At 40.6% G+C, this 25,185-nt stretch overlaps 1 protein-coding gene across 1 annotated transcript in view; it reads right to left on the bottom strand.

Moving 5' to 3' along the window:
* LOC115473126 (solute carrier family 26 member 6-like) overlaps nt 1–21,527 on the bottom strand; it is a 58,294-nt gene extending 36,767 nt beyond the window's left edge. The window contains exons 1-8 of the mRNA XM_030207803.1: nt 21,418–21,527; nt 19,680–19,900; nt 12,990–13,129; nt 9,993–10,103; nt 8,774–8,940; nt 6,089–6,253; nt 3,324–3,476; nt 1,839–1,921 (exon numbers count right to left, since the gene is read on the bottom strand). Coding sequence (XP_030063663.1) covers nt 1,839–1,921; nt 3,324–3,476; nt 6,089–6,253; nt 8,774–8,940; nt 9,993–10,103; nt 12,990–13,129; nt 19,680–19,825 — 965 coding nt within the window. The 5' untranslated portion in view covers nt 19,826–19,900; nt 21,418–21,527. The remainder of the gene's footprint in view (nt 1–1,838; nt 1,922–3,323; nt 3,477–6,088; nt 6,254–8,773; nt 8,941–9,992; nt 10,104–12,989; nt 13,130–19,679; nt 19,901–21,417) is intronic.
* Between the last annotated feature and the right edge of the window lie 3,658 nt (nt 21,528–25,185).

Consider the following 25,185-nt stretch of genomic DNA (forward strand, 5'->3'; position numbering starts at 1 on the left):
GCCATTGATAGTACGGATGGGTCTTGGTAAAGCATTCCAAAGCTGGCTACCTGAAAAGGAAAAATTGGATTCGTAGAAGGATTTGTACTTAATAGCTTTGCTGTTGGGGAGGTGTAGGTTAAGGTAAGTACGGGAAGGCATCAAACTGTTCCTGGTTGGGAAGTTGATAAGGTGATTCATGTAGGTGGGGCTTCTCCGTGTAATATCTTGTAAATCATTGCGTGGCCTTTAAAGTTATATGCTTGATTCACTATATGTTTGTGATCCTTTCCTGTCAAATATTGTAGTTCCTTTCCGTTTCCTGATGAATTTGGATTTATTGTGAATCACCTAGATTTACCAGTTAGATTTGGCAGTATAGCAACTTTCAGTAAACTATAAACTATCACTGGAATCCCTTAGAAAAGCTTATAGGCCCAAAACTGAGCTCATGGCGGTTGGTGGTTTGTTTTTTTTTTCAAACACTGGCTATGTGAGCAAAAAAAACATGGATATTCAGTGGCAGTATCTGGATAGTGGCTGCCACTGAATAAGACAGACAGTGAGGTGGATGTATTTAGCTGATATCTGAATAGCTAATCTGCGTAGAACTTACATCAGCTTTTTTGCTGTCTTACCGTAATTTGTCTGGATAGCTGCAATGAAAATCATTGCTGTCCAGAAAAATTGCCCCAGAACTATACAGGTGGCATAACATAGCATATCATACATTCTTATAATCCACATATACCCTTAACAGGTTCAACTCCAGCCTTGTGGTTAGAAGTGCCAGGATCAGTGAATGGAAGACGGCTGAACTGAAGTATCAATGTACAGCCCGGAGTTGACGAAGGACAAGGAATCCTCGGGGAACAAATGTGAGTCAAAATGATTCCAAGATAGCAGAATGAGTCCACTGGTTGAATGCAAGAGACAAAGATGTTTAGGGGGTTAGGAGCGACAGAAAGACCCCCTGTGAACCAACAAGCTAAAGTTCTGTCTTTGTTGAGTACAAGCCTATGATCAGCAAGTTATCTAGTGATGAGTTCCAGGCAGTTCTGAAGAGGCGAAAGGGAAGGACTGTACAGGTTAGTGGGGAAAAGTAGTAAAATGTCATCAGTGTAGACATGAAATGATACTCCGGTAGATTGGATCAAAGTTGCAAGAGGGCTAAGAAACAACTTGAAAAGAAGGGGTGAAAGGACAAAACCCTGACAGACCCCACATGTCAAAGTGTGAGAGGAAGATTTTGATGTAGCAGTAACAACTGTATAGGAACACGATTAGTGAGAAACAAGGAGAACCAGGATAGAACAGTCCCCATCAAGAAAGGTGAGATAATAGTAATGAGTAGTCTACAAGATCAAAGATGGCAGAAAGGTCAAGAGAAATGGCTAAAACAGCATTATGTTTGTCTAGGTGAGTATGAATTTCATTGAGCACAGCAGTAATGATTGTTTCAGTTCTGAAGCGAGCCCTAAACCTGACTGTTCGGGGTGGAGGGTGAATGATTTTTCATCACAGGAAGATAATCATGAAAACGCTATTTTTTCCAAGACTTTAGATAGACACTGGCCAGTAGTGAGCGGGAATTTGAGGGACAAGACACGTTTTTTTTTTAGAATGGGTTTGACGATGGCAGATTTCCACAGTTGTGAGATCTGACCTGATGAGAGGCTTTTATTAACTAGTGAGAGAATGTAAGCCAAGGGACTGTTATTAGAGTCCAAATGCTTGTTATTCATGACCTCATCCCATACTTTTAGCAGCAAATTAACCTAAGAGGAACATAAACCCAGAAGACTGAGAATCCACTCCCCCTCCTGTTCAGGAGTGAATTTATCTGAAACAGCACTCACCCGACAGGGATTTCACCTACAATTTCAATGCCAAACTTCTCCTGCAGGCTCAGCCCGTAGGATATCCCCGTGGAAATAATGAGCTGAGGAAGACAAGCAAAATGATAAATCAATGCTTTAATTACAAATAAATTCTCCTTTTAATTTCCTTCCAATCTCTGTGCCATCAAATTCTACTAGAGTATGTTTAGTGTGAAAATGTTAGATCAATCTGAATATTAATCAGACCTGACTACGTATTCAGTGGATTAACTTCCTCAGACTCCATTACCTGCTGTAGCAATCAAATCCCACAGGACCCCTACTTACTAAAGTGCACTGAACATGGAAATTAGTGTGTGCTAACAGCACGGAGACAGTACAGGAGATGTTAGCTAGAATGTAATTCTCCCCTAATCTCACCATAGATGTTCCTCTAGTATCTGAAATGGCATCTTTCTTTATAGGGTCAATCACTGATGTATATTACTCTTCAAAGGACATTAATATCAGATATATACAGATATAAACATGAATAGATAGATCTAGATACATGCACAATGCACGTATCTAGATCATGCCTTTCCCATGATGTGAAACTGAGAGGGGAAGGAGTATAAATTCAACACTAATTTGAGGAAGTAGAATCGTGCACAAGAAAAACATTTTCAGTTTGTTTTCAGATTTTTGGCCTTTACCCATGATTTTTTGACTCTTCACAGTTTGTGTCACACATTTGTGTTACGAATTTGTAACATGCCAGAACTGTACTCTGACACTGCCACCACATGTCAATCGCCTGGGTATACCCCTCCCCCTAGCCAATAACCACTCCCATCACTCCTCCCAGCCCCTGGCCAGGAGCCAGATATGATTCAGCAATCCCCTGGGGGAACTGGCCAGATTCAACCCCATCATTCCATCTCTCTAAAAGTCTCTCACACACATTCCCTATCATCCCCCTCCTCGCTCTAGGGAGGAGGACCCCACCCTGACTCCAACCCTTTTCTCCCAGTAAATAGGGACACACAGATCTTGTTGCTCCAGCTCCTCCCCTCCCAGGCAGTATGCAATTACTGGCCCTTCCTGGACCAATCAGGTTCACCTTACAGTCACCTGCCAGAATGTCTTTTTCTGGCAGGTGCCTTTTCTCTGGAATCTGCTTCCAGAAGACTTGAGGAATGAAGTCTCTTTGGTCCAGTTTAAGAAAAGGCTGAAATCATATTTTTTTCCAAAAGGCTTGTGGGTCGGTCAGCTGATCTGTGTTGATATTGCCTCAGGCTTGAAGGAAGATTGTGTGAATGTCTGGAATGGTTCTTGGTGTGTGTGGCTTGTACTTTCCTATTTTTAATTTGTGTTCTTTTCTGGTTTTAATATTCTTTTATTGTAAAACACTCTGATTATTCGTCTAGAAGTGTGGTATGTCAAGTCTATTCAACTATCACTGGTTTTCCCAGGGGACTACACTAGCATACCTAATCCTGGATCTAGGCTTTTGGCACTTACCATAATTAGCTCAATGGGGATGGGCATCAGAAATTTAGAACAGAATTTCTCATTCATGAATTTCACTACAAAGAGTGCTGCCAAGGAAATGATGCTGGTGATAAGCGTGCCAATGTTTGTCTCTGGCAAACTGGTGAAGATTGTTCTTAAAGTCTAAAATAAAAGGAGAAAAATGGCAAATTAACCAAAGCAAACAGGAAAATTGTTAGACCCAGGACCTAGAGGAAAATAATTATTTCTTGAATAAGGCGGCGTCAAAGTGCTTTGAAAATGAGCCCCTAGCTGGTCATATTACCACCTCCCCTCCTGTTCCCTGAATGCTGTATGGGAGGGGAGGAGCTAGAGCTGCAGTCATGAGATCTTTGTGTCTGTACTTACTGGGAGAAAAGTCTGAGTCAGGGTGGGGGTCCTCATCTCTAGAGTGGGAGGGAGATGATAGGGGATGTGTGTGAGAGACTTTTAGGGCCCTGTTTACTAAGGTGCATTAGTGTTTTTAGCACGCCTACACTAGCGTGTGACCTAACCATGTAGGCGCCTATAGGGATATTGTAGGCGCGTACATGGTTAATGCGTGTTAAAAATGTTAATGCGCCTATAACGTTGCTTAGTAAACAGGGCCCTTAGAGAGACAATGAAAGAAAGAGAATTGATTAGAGCGAGGAGGGGGATGATAGGGAATGTGTGAGAGACTTTTCAAGAGAGAATGAAAGAGAAGTAGTTGATGTGCCTGTTAATTCACACTGAATATCAGAGTGACCACAACTCAAAAGTTACCAGGGATGCCGAAGAGACTGTTCTAAACGCAAAAGCAAGCAGAGTATCGTTGGCCCCTCTTTGTGTCCTTTCCACTCATTTTCCCCTTATATTTTAAATTGTAACATTCCTATCCCCTCTTCCTACCTTTTATTCTTGAGTAGAGAGGTGTGGTAGCCGTGTTAGTCCACTTTTAAAGGTAATCAATAGAAATAAAACAAAATAAAACATGGAAAAGAAAATAAGATGATACCTTTTTTATTGGACATAACTTAATACATTTCTTGATTAGCTTTCGAAGGTTGCCCTTCTTCGTCAGATCGGAAATAAGCACCCCATCCTGTTAGACTGTCACTGGAATGCTTTGATGTTTCACTTATATATACTGTCATCTACCAACATTTGCTTATTTCCGATCTGACGAAGAAGGGCAACCTTCGAAAGCTAATCAAGAAATGTATTATGTCCAATAAAAAAGGTATCATCTTATTTTCTTTTTCATGTTTTATTTTGTTTTATTTCTATTGATTACCTTTTATTCCAGTCCTTGTCTGTCTTTATCTATTGTGGTGTTTATATATTTCCCCTCTTTTTAATATGTAAATCACTTCTTTTGCTATATAGGTAGTATATCAGATAAAGTGAACATGATCATATAGGACATTACTAGCACCTTCCATATTTATTTTCTGTGTTCCCAGAGAAAGTAGTTTGAAGGATTTAGAGGGGCATAATGGAACAGAAACGCCTATCTCCATGGGCGTTTATCTCCGAGAACGGGTCCGTGAAGGGGCGGGGCGGATCGTATTTTTTAAAAGAAAAAGACGCCCATGTTTTATTCGTCAAGGTGTGAGCTGGGCGTTTTTGCTTTTCAGCGATAATGGAATATGAAATCACCCAGCTCAAAAACGAATAAATCCAAGGCATTTGTTCGTGGGAGGGGCCAGGATTCATAGTGCACTGGTCCCCCTCACATGCCAGGACACCAACCGGGCACCCTAGGGGGCACTTTTACAAAAACCAAATAAAAGGTAAAAGAGCTCCCAGGTGCATAGCACCCTTCCCTTGGGTGTTGAGCCCCCCAAATCCCCCTCAAAACCCACTGCCCACAAGTCTACATCATTACTATAGCCCTAAGAGGTGAAGGGGGGCACCTACATGTGGGTACAGTGGGTTTGGGGGGGTTGGACGACTAGTAGCATTAAGCAGCACAATTGTAACAGGTAGGGGGGGGATGGGCCTGGGTCCACCTGCCTGACGTCCACTGCACCCCCTAACAACTGCTCCAGGGACCTGCATACTGCTGCTTGGGAGGAGGGTATGACATTTGAGGGTGAAAGTAAAAAGTTGTGAAACATCATTTGTTGTGGTGGGAGGGGGTTAGTGACCACTGGGGGAGTCAGGGGAGGTCATCCCCGACTCCCTCTGGGGGTCATCTGGTCATTTAGGGCACTTTTGGGGGCCTTATTCGTCAAAAAACAGGGTCCAGGAAAAGTGTCCTAAATTCTAGCTCAAAACTGTTCCATTATCGGCGAAGGGCGCCCATCTCTGTTCGCCCGATAACCACGCCCCAGTTCCGCCTTCGACACGCCTTCGATACGCCCCCGTCAACTTTGTCCGCATCCGCGACGGAGTGCAGTTGAAAGCGTCCAAAGTTCGGCTTTCGATTATACCGCTTTATTTGTTTTTGTGAGAAGAACGCCCATCTCCCGATTTAGGTCGGAACTTGGGCGTTATTCTCGTTCGATTATAAGCTGGTTAGTCTCCTGGATATCGCCCCAGCTCTGGCTCCTTTATGTCTTATGTCCTCTCTTCCTCAACATACACTTATCTCCCATTTCCTTTTTATCCTATTTCACTATCAAATTTCACCAACTTTTCTTGTAGTTAAAATAACAATGACTGCAGAGTGGTTTATGATGTATAGAACCATTTGCTTCGGCCTCTGCTATAAAGGGGTGTGCTAGGGGAATTCTTCTGCTATTTCTCTACCATCTTGCTTCCCGACTTACATAAATGAGAGACAGGGGTTGGGTTTTTTGGCTGATTTGAAACCCAAAGATGTTTTTCAGCTGCGACACTGTCACATGGATGGCGGAGGCTGTGGTGTATCCGCTCACCAGGGGATCTGAAAGGTAAGTCACCACAAATCCAAACTTCACCAAACCAAGGAAACACTGCAAGGAAGGACCACAAAGAAGAACGAGTGATACATATTACTACTTGACTGTTTATATTTGTTTTAGGATTTATTGTTGTTCTAAAGTATTTATGCTATGTGATTATGTATTGTGATTAATGCTAGGCAAACAAGCAAATGCAAAATAAATAAATAAAACAGACTTGTTGCATTATCTGTTAAGTGCAACAGAAACTGAGCATTCACTATTCAGATGCCACAATCAGTGGTGGTAGTGGGGGGGGGGGGGGGTGATGCTAGCTGTAGCGGCTAAATATATTTAGCACCTCTGTCTGTATACCCAGCTGCACTGAATACCCAGATGAAGCAGCGAGTCTCGCACTATCCCGATAGCAATTCAGGACAACCATTTTTCTGGCCTGATAGTGATCTGAATATTGCTGCTCTCTGGATACCTGCCAGCTTCACATTTTGCTCTGTACACACCCCACCATTATGGGGACAATTCTATGCAGTGCACTGAGCTCTAATTCAGAAACGGCATCTGGGCACCAAGATTCTATTATTGAATACTAATGTAAATTCTTTTCCAGGCACCTGCAATTAGGCAGGACCACTTACCGTATCAATGGTGTAAGTGGACATGGTCCGGAATGGTCCAGAATTTGGCAGCTAAGATTTAATGCTAAAAAATGCAGAGTCACATACTTGGCTGCAAAAATCCAAGGGAACGGTACGGTTTAGGGGTGAAGAACGTTTGTTCACATAAAACTATTCAATTAGGCCCACCATTATATTTGTCATCTCTACTTATACCCTACACTCCGGTCCGATCTCTCGGATCTCTTGATGCACATAAACTTGTTCTACCATTTTTAAAAACAGCCTACCATGAATCCACTAAGCCTTTTTCTTCAAGGCTCCTAAACTGTGGAATGATCTTCCCCCTTCTATCAGATCCAAACTTCATTTGTAGAATTTAAATCTCATTATGACGACACATTTTTTTAAACTAGTTTTTGAATACAATGATATGTGATATGTGTTGACCGGGGAGGGATGTCTGCCTCACATTGATGCAATCTGTGATGAGTCATTTATTTTCTTGCTTTATGTTCTTTTAGATATGAATGGTTTCTCTCCTGTTATCATATGGCATTCCTTTCAATTATCTTAATTTTGTTGATTTTAATGTAAACCACTGTTATCTCTTATTAGTAACAGTGGTAAATAAAATTTTAAATAAACATAAACATAAGTATAAAGAAATATTTGAAATATACCCTCTACAGCATCAGTGTTAATTGGAATTATTTTAAATGTTTTCGTTTAATAATAATAATAACATCTTTCTCATAAGTACTTTTGCTTCCTGTTGTGGTGTCAGGTAGATCACTGAATCTCAAAAGACTCTGGATTCCTGTCAGTATAAGAACAATTCCTGCTAGTAATCATGAGACACTAAAATCTAGGAGGGAAATTCTCTTCCAGACAGCAGGGAGATAAGGTTATCTCTTTATTTAATAGCTTTCAAAAGTCTAAGCAAAGGTAACATTTCGTAAAGGACAGATTTTTCAAATTTTCAATATTTTTATATTTTGCTATTTGTGAAGAGTCAGTGCACAGTTATTCACATGGTTACAATGCTCTCCTTCCTTAAAGAGTTTGTAATTGAAGTCTGACTACAATGAGGTACAGTGTCTTACTCAAGGTCATAAAAAGGTGGAGATGGCCGAAGGGGATAATGATGTCACAAGAATCACACTGTTGGAACCGGTTTATTAATGTGATCCAACAGGGCTGTGTTTTGGCAGATGCCTGTGTTAGGGGTCCTTTTGCATTGATAGATTACACAGATCATACAGTTCTGTGCACAGTGCATTAAGACCCTGACGTAGGTATATTGCAAAATACATCAATAACGTGGCTCCTGTGACATTCTTATCTCCTTTGGCCATCTCTGCCTTTTCGTCTTCTACATGGTACAGCAGAAGTCTGATGCTCTTCTGTGGGTTTATTATTATTTTTTTTTTTTGTTTACTCAAGGTCATATCATACTATATGTGCTGGAAAACAGAGTCAAACTATATCCCCAGGTTTCTAGTACTCTGCAGTAGGACCTGTGTTATGTGATCTGAGTTAAGGCTTTCTGACCCCTACGCAGACAGCATTTAGATGCTCTGTGGAAATGACAACTTCACAGCCTTGACACAAGAAATAAGACAGAAGAAATCTATTATTGTCCTTCTCTATGAGAGGCATGACCCTGGACTTTCTGTGCTGCAGCAGTTGTTCATTTCAGTCATGGACCTGTCAAATGCTGCAAGGAGAAGGAATAAGAGTAAATAAAATGAAATATGGAAACCTGTGAAAGCTTCAGAGGTTCAAATCTTTCCACAATAAGGTCGTCTACTGTTCTGTTCCTGGCATAGATATTTAGCTAATATTTAGAGTCAAATTTGCCAAGAAGAAGTGGAAAGTTTTTGAAGCGTAACTGTATACCCAGTTCAATAAAGCAAAAGCTAAGCCAGCTCCTCAAAATTCCCTCATTTATTACCTGAAAAAGTCCAACAAGGAAGGTCAATGCACTCGCCAGCTCCACTCTGGCTTTGTTTCTAGCTGCTGTGTCCAGCAAAGTCCCATTACCTGGCAGGATGAAATCCTGATTGGGTGCTAGTGATTCTGTCACACTACCAATCATGACACAGATAACAGCAAAGGTGCCTGCAAGAGAACATCAATGGTAACAATCAATATGGACAAACCAACCCCAGTCATGTGGTCTGACGGGGAACAACTGGAAAATCCTACACCAGTACAAATTCTGGAAATGATTCTTTGAGACAAAGGACTTGATTGCCAACAGCGTAACTGACTATCCACCGAATATTCAGCTGTAAAACATAGGAGGCAATATTCAGCCACCGTTGGTTAAATTAAACCCAGATATTTAGTGACAGCCTTTATACAGTACCAATTCTGAATACCTAGGTCCGGGGTGGCTGCTGGGATTTACCTGAGCACCATTGATATTCAGCAATGGTACCAGATACCTACCTGGTTAATGTAGGACAGCTGACCATGGCTGTCAAGACAGGATATTCAGTGACACAATCCAATTATATGTTGCTGAATGTCCTATGGGAACACACTCTCTCCTATCTAGTTAACTCGTGCTGAGTATCAACCCCATAGTTAACACAGTTCTTACCTAGCCTTGCTACTCACCTTTTTGAAAATTAATTCCAAATTTCAAATCATTGTCATGTAATAACAATCTAGGGGGTAATATTCAGTGATAGCAGTCATCACATTAATATAAATGCTGACTGTGGTATTTAAATTAATATGCATATTCAGCACCACTATTCATATAATCAGCAGCACTGAATATACGTATTGGTCTCTGATTGCCACACCACTGCTTTCCATTTAGTTAAACTGCTGTTTGGCTAGTAAAAGAACCTTCATGTTGCATTCACTGTCTGTGTCATGGACTGAGTTATTTTATGTCTACGGTGGTCCATCTCTCTTGGGACTTTTGGATCTGTATTTTCTTCTCATGACATTTTACACTAGCTGTTTACAGAGTGCAGGGTATGTAGTATCACATTGAATCCGGACAGATCTCTCACTGTTTGTACAGAAAACCCTGGGTATGGACCAGGGAGTACCTTTAACGTGCATTCTGTAGTTTGTGCTATGTCTTCCATAACAGGCTTGAGCTCTTGGGGATTCCTGGTCTCAGGACCCTCTTCTGTTTATCTTGTGCTCACCTACAGAGATGTGTCTGGATGTCCCAAAGAGGAAGTAAACAAACACGGGATAGAAGGATGTATACAACCCAAAGACGGGAGGCAAACCAGCCAACATTGAATAAGCCAAACCTATAAGTCAATGAAACAAAAACAGAGTGGATGAATAAAATCAATATCATGAATGGACGTTCAGGTGTGCCTATCCCGTTATAGAATGGTAACACAACGCCAGTTTGCTGTGCTGTAAACTTAGGTATGAAAGGGAAATGGGATGGGATTTGATATACCACCTTTCTATGATTACAATCAAAGCGGTTTACATATTATACACAGGTATTTATTTTGTACCTGGGGCAATGGAGGGTTAATTGACTTGCCCAGAGTCACAAGGAGCTTCAGTTAGACTCAGTTCTTGGGCCACTGCACTAACCATTAGGCTACTCTTCCACTCAGTTTATGTTAGGTCAATGGCAGGCACAGGATGGTACACATTGCCAGGTGGAACGCTCATGACACGCCCATGCTCCACCCACTGGTACAGCCCATTTGCAGATACTCACCATTCGACTAATGCACCAGTGTTAGAGAACAGTGCCTAGCACATATGTGCATAAACACCCAATTATGACATCACTCATGCACATAAGTGCACCTATTCTATAAACTGCGCAATTGACATATACATTTAGGCGCTGTTTATAGAATTGTGCTGCATGGTTGTAAGCTACCATGATGGTGCACATTATCTTACCGAACAGCTATGTTTTCCTCGAAATTATTCACTATCTTCTAATTGTTTTTTGAGTGGAATTCCTTTTCACTTTTGTACCAGGGAGAGGAGAGTCTTTCAAAGATTTTTACACAGGCATTGTAAACAAAGGTTTGCCTGTGTAAAACAGCATTTTGAAAATGTCCCCATGTATGCAGCTGGAAGGTCTGAGTGGTGTAGAACGGGTAAAGAGGATTCAATTGTTTATTCTTTCAAAAAGTACTAAGACTAGGAGAAACTCAATGAAGTTACATGTTAATACTTTTAAAACAACTAGGAGGAAATATTTTTTCACTCATCAAATAGTTAAGCTCAGTATTTCCGATACATGGTTGATAGTTTTTTGGGTTCAAAGATGCATATATTCCTGACACATCAAGGGAATCGCAGACTGGGAGGTGTGAGGTCTTGGCTTTTAAGCCAGGAATCATTGCCCTAGGTGGGACCTTCCTAGCGCGATTCCCTTGTGTTTTATTTCCTTATTACTTATTTGTTTGAACCTAAGAAATTATAAGAGTTTGTGGAAACAGATGAAGAATCCTCTGCAGCAACTTCCTTCAGTTACCACTGCACCAGCTGCAATAACCGATTAACCTTCCTCCCTCAGAAAATGTGAAGTGTAAGATTAACCATTTTGAGTTTTTCTTATTTTCTTTAAGATTGTTTTCCTGATCTTGGATCTTCCAATTGTGGACAATTATGTAAATATATATTGTTGAGAGAAAATGTTTTCCTTTTTATATTAATTTCTGTATTTCCTTACATTTATGTGATAAATGTGAATGTAATTAAGTAAAATGATAAATAAATAAAATAAAATAAATAAAATAGTTAAGCTCTGGAACTCTTTGCTGGAAGATGTAGTAACAGCAGTTCACATATCTGGGTTTAAAAAAGGTTTGGACAAGCTCCTGGAGGAAAAGTTCATAGTCTGGTATTGAGACAGAAATGGGGGAAGCCACTGCTTGCCCTAGGATTGGTAGCATGGAATCGTGCTATTCTTTGGGATTCTAGAATCTTGCTACTTTTTAGGATTCTGGGATCTTGCTGCTCTTTGGGATTCTGGAATCTTGCTGCTATTTGTGATTCTCAATAAGAGAAAGGGGAACACATACAAATGTGTGAAAACTGATTTTCCTCAATCAATCATGCAATATTATAAATAGCCTGTTTACTGATTTATTTCTGATGCCTCCGGTTCCTTTTTTCCTCTTTTTCTCTCCACATCACTTTTTCTTTTGCACTATTTGTGATTCTGCCAGGTACTTGTGACCTGGATTGGCCACTCTGGAAGCAGGATTACTTGGTTAGATAGATCATCAGTCTGCCCCAGTATGGTTATTCTTATGTTAAGTATGCATGCTTCATGACAATGGTGAAAAGAGTTGGGGCTGAGGGGCTAGGCCTACAGTTGTATTTTAATTTTGTGTCTGTGGGTGGCCTGGTCACCATCACTTAAGGGTTAACATCTAGTGGCCAGATTCAGGAGCCCAGGATTACTGGTGTAGGAATTAACTTTTCAAAAATGTTAACTGCAACTCAAATGACCCCTCCTTAGACACAGTTAAGGAGGTATTCTAATACTTCCTTTTTGGATGTGTGGTGTGGTAGCTGTATTAGTTTACCACCTCTCTGTTATACCAAATAGTGGCAATTTGGAACTCCATATCAACTGCTGCAAGACTTTGTAGAAACTATTTGGGGTTCCGGAAAAAGCTAAAAACCTATCTGTACTGTAAATTTGGGTTATCAAGCGATGGTTAATACTTTTCGATTATTGAATTCATAGAACTGGCATTCCTAGACAAATTGGTTGTAGCCTCTTAAAATTATAATCTGCCTTGAACTGATAAGGTATTGGCAGAATATAAGATTGTAATGTAATGTAATTATGGTAATAAACGTAAATAAAACAAAAATAAAATGATACCTTGTTATTGGACTAACTTTATAGACTTTTTGACTAGCTTTCAAAGTCTACACTGATCTAATGAAGAATGTATTGCTTTGGAAAGCTAATCAAAACATGTATTTTGTTAGTCCAATAAAAAAGTATCATTTTCTTTTCTTTTTGTTTTATTTCTGTTTATTACTTTGGAAAGTATAACACCTCCCAGATGGGACAAATTGAGATTTCACTTGTAGGCATAACATTGTGTTGTCTTTCATCCATTCTCTGAAGTCCATGCCCATAATCGAATCAACCAGCAGAAAAAGGAATGAGAAAGCAATGAGCTCATTCTTACCTTGTGGAAGCTGGACGATACCAACACTAAGTCCTGAAATTAGATCACCCACTAACCACTCCCTGGTGGGATAATGGGGCAGCCAGCGAAGCACTGGGAACATTTTCTGCAACAAGGATTTTGGAGCTGGTTGGCCAATGCTAAGAAGAAGGAAAACATTATAACTTCAGTTGGTCACACTGCTCAATTAGTATAAGGTGAAAGAAGGATCCCCCTCCACCCCCAGGATCTGTTAAAGCTAACCCTGTTTTGATTTATTTGTATCTGTAGCAAAACAAGAGAATAGAAACCCTAATCTCCACTGCATCTGTAGTCAGTTCAGTGGCCAAGTAATAGACATCTGTGATGGGATTTGGGTGAAACGTGAGTCACTGTATCCAAACATTTTCCTCTATCATCCATTGAATACAGTAGAGTAGGAATCGCAAAATGAATTACATATCTTGGAGTGACCTATGGTTTATGTGACAGCAATATAACAGATGGTTTATCATACATGTAGAATTCCAGCTTCTTGAGAAAGGCTCCAGTTTCATTATATCACAGCTGCACAGTCCATACAATTAAAGCAGTCAATGAACAGGATCCTTGCCAACTTGAAACTCTCAGATTAAAAGAAAAAGTCACACTCCGATAATGACTCTGCTCTCTTTTATTTCTGTACACGTTCCCAAATATGTATGAAGACTGGAATTTAAATGTAAGGGTCCTTTTATTAAGCTGTGGTAAATGCTAGTGTGTGTTTACGGCAGTCTAAAATGGCTTACCACAGGACAGGCTCATAACATGCCCATGTCTAGCTATTAATAACTGGGTTAAGAGTAAAATAACTGGTCCTAATGGTAGCCCATAATGGCAAATTCTCTCTTAATTATAGAAAAAAGAAAAGTCTCTAGAAATCACAATCACTGCTATATGTAATAAAAGTGAGCCAAGTATAGGACAATCAAGCCATTGTGACATCACTGATGAGGTTGGCTCTTATTGGTGGAATGAGGCATTATTACATCACAACATCAGCTCTGGTTACCAGAGACTGAAACTCTTCACACTAAGAGATGAAAGTGAGCCAAGCACAGGACAGTCGAGCCATTGTGACAATCACTGATGAGGTTGGATCTTATTGGTGGAATGATGCATTATAACATCATAATATCAGCTCTGGTTACCAGAGACTGAAACTGTTCACACTAAGGAGGGAAGTTATCAGTGTGTTCTTCCGTTAAGATGTGTTATTTTACCACTAACTTGTGCTATTTTAGCACAGGTCCCATTTTATGCAATGAAATCTAGTTACTAATAACTGGGGTTAACAGTAAAATAACTTATCTTAATGGTAGAACACACTGATAAATTCCCTCCTTAGATGTATCTGAACCTCCCTTTGTTTTCCTTTCCTAGTACAGAGTGATGAAATTAACATGAAAGAGCAAAGCTGCTCTGGAATATAGACCACAAGTTCCCAACTCACATACTGTTATTTTTAAATCAGGCTTCTGCAAGAATCGCATCAGATTGCACTCTCCTATTTAAGTGCACAACTATGGAATACACTGCCAAAAGCCATAAAAACAACATATGACCACCTAAATTTCCGGAAATCACTAAAAACAACCCTGTTCAAAAAGGCATACCCCACCGACCCAACATAAAAGCATGAATACCTGCAACACAATGAAACCAAAGCACGTAACGGACATATTTAACTCTTCCTCTCTAATGATCCCCAAAATGTATATCACACATGAACCTTATTCTACCACAAGATCACCTGGTATTTGTTCACACCGGTATCGGTTAAAGCCGATTCCGGTACCATGTAAGCCACATTGAGCCTGCAAATAGGTGGGAAAATGTGGGATACAAATGTAACAAAGAATAATAATAATTGTATAGATTCAGTGGGAGAGGAATAGGGAGAGAGAGAATGCATTCTATGGAATTTCAAAGTATATTAACAAAAATAAAGTTTGAAAAACAGATAAGCTTGAAAATTATTTATCCACTGTCCTAGGCTGTGGTTGCGTTCTTCTATTCAGGGGTCCTTTTACTAAGGTGCACTGAAAAATGCCCTGCGCTGTTGTAGACACGTGTATTGGACGTGCACAGGTCCATTTTTCAGCGTACCTGCAAAAAAGGCCTTTTTTTGCCAGAAATGTACATGCGGCAAAATAAAAATCAGCATGCATCAATTTTGGGCCTGAGAACTTACCACCACCTATTGACTTAGCGGTAAGGTCTCAAGCCGATTACCGCCCGGTTAGCGCCACACGGTAAAAAATAGAAATTATTTTCTGCCACGCATATTGGATGCGCTTAGAAATTAGAATTACCGCTAGGGGCCCGCGGTAGCCAGGCTGTAGTTCTAATTTGATGCACATTGTAAGTACGTAGGCATCTGTGCGTCTTAGTAAAAGGGCCCCAAGTGTTTCACCAAGCCATCCACTTCAGAGATGCGTGTGCAACTTAATTAGCTAACGAGCTGATAATCATCAGTAATAGGATGCTAACAACCAATTACTCAATTTAAATGCCTGTACTGCTATGGATTTACAGCCTGTCTCACTAACAAAGACTGCTCAATGATTACCGTGTGTCACGTCTGTGGTTGTGACCCCTCTCAGACTCACCTTTTTCCCGGCGGTCAGTTTCTGAGCTGGCTTCTGTCTGTTCTTCCTGAGTTTGTTCTGTCTCTGTGTGCTGGCTGCATTGGTTTGTCTGTGTGCTGTTTCCCGTTCCAGACTTCAGCCCAGTCCAGTCCGGATCTTCCGGCCTGCCAGACTTGCTTGGCTTGTTTGAGCCTGCACAGCACCCGTAGCTGCCTTGTGGTTGCTGCAGCTGAATCTCAGCTGCTGCTGGGCTTATTAGCCATTTGGAAACTCTCTGCTTTGCCTTTGCATCGCCTAAGGCCCTGGTATGTTGGGGTGCTGGTGCACTTCTGCCTAGTCCAGTTATAGTCTGTAATTCTTGCCTGATTCTAGTTTAGTCTTTGTGTAACTTTGTGTTCTGTATTGCTTGTTTTCTGTATTGCTTGTTTCTCAGTCTTGTTTCTTGTTTGTATGTCTTTGTCTAGTTCTTGGTTGCCTGTGTTTCTTGTTCAGTGGCTGCCTGGCAGCTTTTAGTCCTGTCCCTTATCTATCAGTGTTTGTTCCCTTTTTCAGTGGCTGCTTGCAACTTTCAGTTCAGTCCCTTGTCTGTCTGAGAGTCCTAGTCTAGTATTCTGCCTAGCCTCCCTGTGTGTTCTGGTCCCTGTGTGTATCCTGCTGGTATCCTGTTCCGGCCCTGTCCGGCAAGTCCTGCTGGCCACCTGCACCCAGGGGCTCAACTCCTGGGGAAGGGTGCCTAAGTGCAGGTGAAGTCTAGCTGTCCCTGTCTGAGTTCTGTCTTGTTCCTGGTGTGGGGTGGTTTTGCCTGCCACTGCCGCTCCTCGGCAGTGGCCCAAGGGCTCACGATCCGAGTTCCTGCTTTTGAAAACGTGACACCGTGGATTCTTTTGGATTCGTAATAACTAAATGAAACCTTTATTAGGGAAGCTAAATTCTACAATGGTTAATATATATATATATATATATATATATATATATATATATATATATATATATATATACACACACACACATAATGGTTAGTACATATACAATGATTAGCTGTATAAACAATTATTACATCACTGGTCTCGACATCTCTTAGACCAGGAAAGGAAGCAATAATATACATATATACAATCATCACTGGTCTCCATCATCCAGGCTCTTATAATCAGCTGGGGGGGCCTGGTACAGCGAGAGCTAGGAGCTTTGGACCAGAGCAAACCCTCTGCGCAGTCCGTATGCTACTCACAGATGAACCCCCAACTCCGCTGTGACAAGCCCTCCCTTTTTATTAGGCTCTGAGCTCATGTTCAGAGCATAGGAAAATTACAAGAATGTACATGAGGATGCAGTCACATGCTTCCGGCCCAAGTAAACAAACCACTGGCCAGGTGGCTCATCTCCTGATCCTCCGATCTGGGCGGGGAAAAATGGACTTATGTCCCAGCGAATAAATGTTATCTTAGAGAGTAATTAATCTGTTAGTATGTTTCATTTATAGATCCTTGTAAGAGTCAGTATAATCCTCCTTCTTATGGTGTCTTTGTGTATTGCCATTTCCCCTGGTGGACGACTACATCTTACCACCGAAAGTCAAGGCAAGCTGATTTGGCAGTGGAAGAATCAGAGTGAAATCTGACAACAAGATGATTACACATGTTCAGCTAACTAGATGTGTTCTGTGGCAACTGTCAACAACACTCAAATATGGAAAGAAGTCCTGTCGCATGAATGAGTTTAATATGACTTGCAGAAGTCAGAGACAGACAATACAGCATTGTTGACCCAAAAATGCTGACATTGTTGACATTTACACAACCAATGTGTTATTAGCAAATGTTTATACTCTTTTTGTGGGAACACTACACCTATGAAGACCTGTGTAAACACTGTAGTACCCTTAATTGCCTTAATCGTAGAGTAAAATGAGTTTAGTATGATACATTGTAAGGAGCTTTTGGTACAGGTGTAGAGATAATAAATGTTGTTGATGCTGAAACTTTAGACAACACAAAATGTATTAGAACTGATATTAATCAGCTTATTATTTTGCAATGTGATAGTTTTTTTTATTATACTCAGATAGTTTATCATACTCAGATAGTTTACAAGTAGAAATTAATATAGCATAATTTACTACTTGCATGTTGTAACATTTATTTGCCCTTATACAACGGAATAAGGCTCAAGATGACTAGCTCTGAATACTTGTAGAGGTGAATTTTACCGGTGGATTCCTTCCACAACCTGATTAATAATTTCAAATACTGCCTTATGCACTGACCTCTTTTGTTCTGGGCAAATTGTGTAGTTTAAGGTAACTAAGCAGTGTGTATTATTTGTAATACTGAATTTTGGTTAGTTATTAGTGGGCAGCATTATTACTATTTGACCTTGGATTATACTTCCTGTTAATTTTAGTATGTTTGTTGAAGTTAGTGCTCAGTATATTATCCATTTGTATAATCTGTCTTCTTTTTTTTTGGTTGTTTTGTGTATGGACTGTCGTTCAGACAGAGTTGAAAATCAAGGACCGAATGAAATGGAAGTGAATTTTAAAAGATTGTTTTTCACCTCTGTCTTGAACGACCAGTGCACTCGGGGTCTGCATTGTTGATTATAAGTAATTCTGTTTCAAAAATGATTGTTTAAGTGTTATCTTAAAGGATTGCTATACAACCCTGCTTTTGTCCGATAATACACTCTGAAATCTTGTCTTTGACCGAAAGTAACTTTCCTTGTAAATACAAAAACAAGTTGGAATGTGGAAGATAAGGCACATCTCTGACCAATTCAGTTTGTGCAGGAGGGAGACAGGATATGCTTGGAGTTCAGGAGATGAGCCACCTGGCCAGTGGTTTGTTTACTTGGGCCGGAAGCATGTGATTGCATCCTCATGTACATTCTTGTAATTTTCCTATACTCTGAACATGAGCTCAGAGCCTAAAAAAACGGAGGGCTTGTCACAGCAGAGTTGGGGGTTCATCTGTGAGTAATGTATGGACTGCGCAGAGGGTTTGCTCCTGGTCCAAAGCTCCTAGCTCTCGCTGTACCGGGCCCCCCCCCCAGCTGATGATAAGAGCCTGGATGATGGAGACCAGTGATGATTGTATATATGTATATTATTGCTTCCTTTCCTGGTCTAAGAGATGTCGAGACCAGTGATGTAATAATTGTTTATACAGCTAATCATTGTATATGTACTAACCATTATATATATATATATATATATATATAAGAGAGAGAGTAGAATTTAGCTTCCCTAATAAAGGTTTCATTTACTTATTATGAATCCAAAAGAATCCACGGTAATCATTGAGCAGTCTGCGTTAGTGAGACAGGCTGTAAATCCATAGCAGTACAATGCCCCAAAAGCATCAGCATGGGTAACAAAATAGGGAAAGGGAAATGGGACTTGATATACCGCCTCTCTGAGGTTTTTGCAACTACATTCAAAGCAGTTTATATATATTCAGGTACTTCTTTTGTACCAGGGGCAGTATATATATGCAATAACCCAACTGTCCTCAATAATTGCTTTCTCTTTGTTATTCTATGAATTCCAAAATTAGTTCCAAATCAGTTCCAACCAACATGAGAATTTCGTTAGAAAATGCAGTTGGTAATTATTGCAAAATCCAATATATATATATATTCTCAATTTGTGCAAACATTCTTCACTATGTAAAGACATTTAAAAACTTTTCAGAACTGTAATTCTTGAGGAATGCTGCATCCGTGGACTGCAAAGTGTGATAAAATGGACGTGCGGCAAAATCAAAATTGCCACGTGTCCATTTCGGGTCTGAGACCTTAACACCAGCCATTGACCTAGAGGTAAAGACTCACACGGTAACCAGGCGGTATTGAGCTATGCGTGTCCGAAAATAAAAATTATTTTTCGGACGCGCACCAAAAATGAATGTACCGTAAGAGCCACGTGGTATGCGGGCAGTAACTCCATTTTGGCACACATTGAGCATGTGCAGACGCTTACGCAGCTTGGTAAAAGGGCCCCTCTATCCCCTGCCTTCAGCCTCCCCCACACACACTCCTATCTTTGTTCATCTTGTTATCACTCGTCTCCGTTTTTTCCTACCTTACTTTTCTTCTTACTTGGCTCCAGAATGAAAGCTCTGAGTTTTGAGAGTTTGGCGCAATCTTCTCCAGCTCTGCCTCACTGAGCGTGGAGAGTTTTGCTCGGTGGCTGTCTTGCCACTCCTGGAGCTCTGTTTTCTCCTTCATGATAGACCCAAGATAGAAACCACCTGAGCCTCCGCCAGAAATGAACACTGGAGCCTCTGCAGGCTGTGATGTCTTCTATGGGAGCAAAATAAGAATTCTCCAATGACATTCTGTGTTAGCTTTTAAAACCTCAGGAAAGAAAGGTGTGTTAAATGTCTCCAAATATCCCGAGTTTCTGCTTACCTAACCAACAATTTCAAAAAGAAAAAACACATAGAACATAGAATGGCATAGAGGAGAAATTACTTTCATAGCTGGTAATACATTAATACAATATAAGAGTCTCGGATTTTTGCAAGATCTTTTCATGATTTTTAGGAGCATTTATTTATTTCTTGGGCTTTATTAACCGCCTTTATGACGAGATTCACCCAAGGAGGTGTACAGCAGGTTCAGTTTAATGTAAAACTTACAATTTTGTTAATAGCATAACAATGGTAAAATGACCAAGTATAAACATAAACACAATGAAAGAGAAAAACCCCAAAACAACAAACTGAAACCTATTAGGACTACCGTGAAACAAGATAAAAAATATACACATTTAACCGCACTGAAATTCAAATAACAGAGATACAATACTGTGGTGAAACAGGGGGTTTTCAACCCTGTGGACTGTATTAATTTTTTCATGCAGTTTATTTCTTTTGTTTGGCCAGCAGGTGATTTTTGTTTTCTGTTTTAAAGCTGTTGCAGAGAAAGCTGTTTTCTTTTCAGTTTAGCCCTGTGGAAAGGCAACCTGCAGTGCCACTGGCCAGATACTTTCAAACTTGGTGCTCTGGGCTCTGATTGGCCCAGGTGCACAAAATCCAGCTTTTGTATCGCTCCGTTGTGCAACTGCACCTTGAATATTGTATGCAACTCTAGTCATCACATCTCAAAAAAGATAATTAGAAAAGGTACAGGGAAGGGCGACAAAAATGATAAATGGGATGGGACGACTTCCCTATGAGGAAAGGCTAAAGCAGCTAGGGCTCTTCAGCTTGGAGAAAAGACACCTGAGGTCTATAAAAAAAATGAATGGATTGGAATGGGTAGATGTGAAACCGATTGTTTACGCTTTCCAAAAATACTAGGACTAAGGGGCATGCAATGAAGCTACAAAGCAGTAAATTTAAAACGAATCAGAGAAAATATTCACTCAACATGTACAGTAATTAAACTCTGGAATTCATTGCCAGTGAATGTAGAAAAAGCAGTTAGCTTAGCGGGGTTTAAAAAGGTTTGGCTAGCTTCCTAAAAAGAAAAGTCCATAAGCCATTATTAAAGTTTTAAGGAAAACATAGAACCTTTATTCACCCCAGTTTGTCAATTTCACTGAATGTTATTCACATCCTGTGATTTAAAAACATATTATCTAAAACAAACATCAATGTAAACTATAACAAGCATATCATCAAAATGAACTCAGAGTAACCAGGTATTTGTGTCTGAATATCCCCTCTATGGTGTATGGTTATTAATTACTGCAAAGTTGACCCAATGTCTCCTGGGATTTGAGGTCTTGCATTTCCTATTCAGAAAAATAAAAAGCATAACTTATTTTCTAGGTTTATTGTGGGGTTTTTTTGCTTAGAAAGTTATATACTCACATTCTGAGAGTTTGCTTTGGATGAAGGGGTGCAGAGAAGACTCCCAGAACCCCACCTTTCAACAAGCCCAAATTATTTTGTCACTGGAGGGTCAGAACCTGGACAATGAATTCTCTTGATACAATTGCAGACTAAGACCTCTGCCAGTGGCATCATCTTTTTATACTGTTCAGATGATCATTGTCCTATGCAATGTAAAAGTCCATTGATCATGTGACAGTACTTTTATCAAAAAACAAAGGTATATACTATAATCATCTTTCCAATTCTCTCAAAACTTGACCATTTGCTGGATGAAGCATGCTTGGTGTGTATTTGTTTTTGCTTATTTTGGGATTGTTTATAAAATATTTGGGATTTGCCAAGTTTGCACATTTTCCATCAGCCCCTCGATAACAACAAGATTATGGAAAATATTTGGTCTTAACAACCAAGATACACTTCCCAACAGAGCGGAGAAGTAAATAAACAGCATTGTGAAATATAACATAAGGCAGCTATTGTTTTCCTTCTGCCATATTTACAATTAGTTACATGAAAGATTATTATTTAAAAAAATATATATCTGTGTACAGAAAACAAACATTATTGAACTTGGCTCTTCATAACACGTGATCATTGTTGTTGTACAGTAGAGTGAAAAGGGCTGGGACCATAGTTGTTCCAATAAGAGATATTAATAGAAACTGTAAATTCTCCAAATATTTTCAGATAACAACAGTTTTTCTGGATAATGGAACATATGAAGCAAACTAATTTTCAAACAAGAGATACTTTTCCGGCTAGTGGAATTATGGACTGAAGCCCATGATTGTTCCACATAATGGGAGTTTTTAGATAAAGGAACTTCAGATAGAATGATGATCTACCGTATCCAGAAAATCCTTGACTACACAGTACCATTGATCAATGGAAGATGTTCTTCAAAGGCATGGTAATCTGTACATCCAGTTGTCAATGATGAGAAATGCCTTACTTCCCTGTAGTACACCTATGTCAAGTTTTTACTTGCTTGCTGCAAGATACTATATACAATAGGGTAATCAACCTTTTTGAAGCACAGTTTCAAAAGGACAGCACTCACACTTTCTGTCTCCCTCTCCCTTCCTTCCTTCCTTTCTTTCTCTCTCTCTCTCTTTTGCTCAGTCCCACTTTCCTCTCTCTCTCTCTCTCTCTCTCTGTTTCTCTTTCTTTCTCTCTTTTGCTCAATCCCATTCTCCCCCTACTTCTCTCTTTCTCTCTCAATCCCACCCTCTTGTTCTTTCTCTCTCTCTCTCTTTCTCAATCCAATCCAACTTCTCTCTCTCCCTTTCTCTCTCTCTCTCTCTGTCCTTCTCGCTGAATCCCACTCTCTCTCTCTCTCCCCTCTCTCTCTCAATTCCACCCCTCTCTCTTTCTCTTTCAATTCCACCCTCTTTCTCTCTCTCTCTCTCTCTCTCTCTCTCTCTCTCTTTCTCACTCTGCTTCTCTCTTTCTTTAACAGTTCAGAAAGATTTTGTGTTGAATTTGTAGGAATGGGAATCAAAATAATATCACCAAGGGATCTTGAATATAAACCTTATGTATGTATGTATTTATTTTCCAAATTTATATACCGCCTAGCAGTGTTGTATAGTAACTAAGTAAATGTAACTAGTTACGTTACTTAAGTAAAACTTTTTGTTACTTGTAAAGAAGTACAGAAAAAATTTGTTACTTTTGCTTTTGCTGAAGTAATAATTTTACTAATTTTTATTATTTTTATCTAGTTACTTCTGAAGCTTGAAGTTAAAAGAGAGACCTATGGGCCCTGTTTACTAAGATGCACTAGGGTTTTAGCGCTCGCTAATGCTAGACACCCATATATTCCTATGGGTGTCTCTAGTGTTAGTGTGTGCTAATTTTTAGTGCACGTTAAAAACGTTAGCACGTCTACAGTGCGGCTTTGTAAACAGGGCCCTAAATGAAGATTCCTCTGTAAACCAAATGAAACAGAAAAACCTGAAACAGTGGATCATCTGATCTTAAATTTTGGTGTTTAGGGAATACACTAATTATTCCATATTATCTTATTACATATTGAGGGGCATAATCGAATGCGAACGCCCATCTCCATGGGCGTCTATCTCCGAGAACGGGTACGTGAAGGGGTGGGACAGACCGTATTTTCGAAAAAAATGGGCGTCCATCTTTTTTCGATAATACGGTTTTTGCCGGGCAAATGCATCGGATTTGTGCGGATTTGAGCTGGGCGGTTTCATTTTTCAGTGATAATGGAAACTGAAGGTGCCCAGCTCAAAAACGAACAAATCCAAGGCATTGGGTCGTGGGAGGAGCCAGGATTCGTAGTGCACTGGTCCCCCTCACTTGCCAGGACACCAACCGGGCACCGTAGGGGGCACTTGAACAATTAAAAAAAAAAGTAAAATACCTCCCATGTCCATAGCTCCCTTCCCTTTGGTGCTGAGCTGACCCCAAATCCCCCCAAAACCCACTGCCCACAACCCTACACCATTACCATAGCACTTATGGCTGAAGGGGGGCACCTAGATGTTGGTACAGTGGGTTTTGGGGGCGGTTTGGAGGGCTCCCATTTACCACCTGTGATAAATAAGAGGCTGTCCTAGCTGGGGCAGGCGACTAGGTGGCGCTGTTCCCCTAAAAATGTCCAGGATGTCCGGGTGAGCCACTAGAGGGACCCATTAGGGGCCGGGATGTGGAGGTTGCTAGGACCGGGGAGAGTCCTGGGATGGCTACAGGTGCAGGCGGTCATGGGCTGGGTCCTGTTTAGCTATTAACCACTTTATACCCCACCTGAGTTGTAAAAGGAAAAGAAGAGAGCTGGTGGCTGAAGAAAGAGGATCCCCCTGGAAAGAACTGGCTAAACCCTATGGACTTGTGGTGGACTGTGTGCTCAAGGAAGAAAAACAGGCTGGGGTAAGAAGTCCCTAAAGCATTAGTATTGGACTGTGTAGCCTCAGTACTTAGAGGAACTGTGTGTTCAAAGAAAGGACTGGGTGTCCAAGGAAGGAAGGACTGGGGTGTCCAAAGAAGAAGTAGGGTTGTGTGTACAGTACTGAGAAGCAGGCTGCAAAGCCTGGGGTTAGAAGTCCCCAAAGTATTGAGGTTAATGCTAAGCCCAGGAATCTGTGTGGGGAGGCTCAGAGTGAAGTTATGTAAATGTATAAAGTATTTAAGCTAGAAGAACTGTGCCCAGGGGCTGGAATAAAGGATTGCCTGAATATACTGTTGGTAAGACCTGTTTAATTTTGCCTCTGGAGAACCAGGTCACCCTGAGTGTGAAAGGATATCATGCTAATCTGCATACAATTTGCATACTGAGAACCAGCTCACCCTGAGTGAGAAAGGGGCCCAGGAGCTTGAGGTTGGATAGCTCAGGATGTTGGGAAGAGACTGTTTGGAGTCCTGTTCAGAGGCCATAGGCCAGTGAGGCCTGCTGGAGAGTGGGAACAGAAGCCTCATCTTCACACACCACAAGTGTAACTGGTAGGGGGAGGATGGGCCTGGGTCCACCTGGCTGACATCCACTGTACCCACTAACAACTGCTCTAGGGACCTGCGTATTGCTGTGGTGGAGCTGGGTATGGCATTTGAGGCTGGCATACAGGCTGGAAAAAAAAGTTGTTAAAGTTGTTTTTTTTTTTGGTGGGAGGGGTTAGTGACCACTGTGGGTGGGGTGGTCATCCCCAATTCCCTCCGGTGGTCATCTGGTCATTTAGGGAACTTTTTTGGGACTTGTTTGTGAAAAAAGGGTCCAAAAAATGACTG

The sequence above is a fragment of the Microcaecilia unicolor genome, chromosome 6 (assembly GCF_901765095.1).
Source record: "Microcaecilia unicolor chromosome 6, aMicUni1.1, whole genome shotgun sequence".
Lineage (NCBI taxonomy): Eukaryota > Metazoa > Chordata > Amphibia > Gymnophiona > Siphonopidae > Microcaecilia > Microcaecilia unicolor.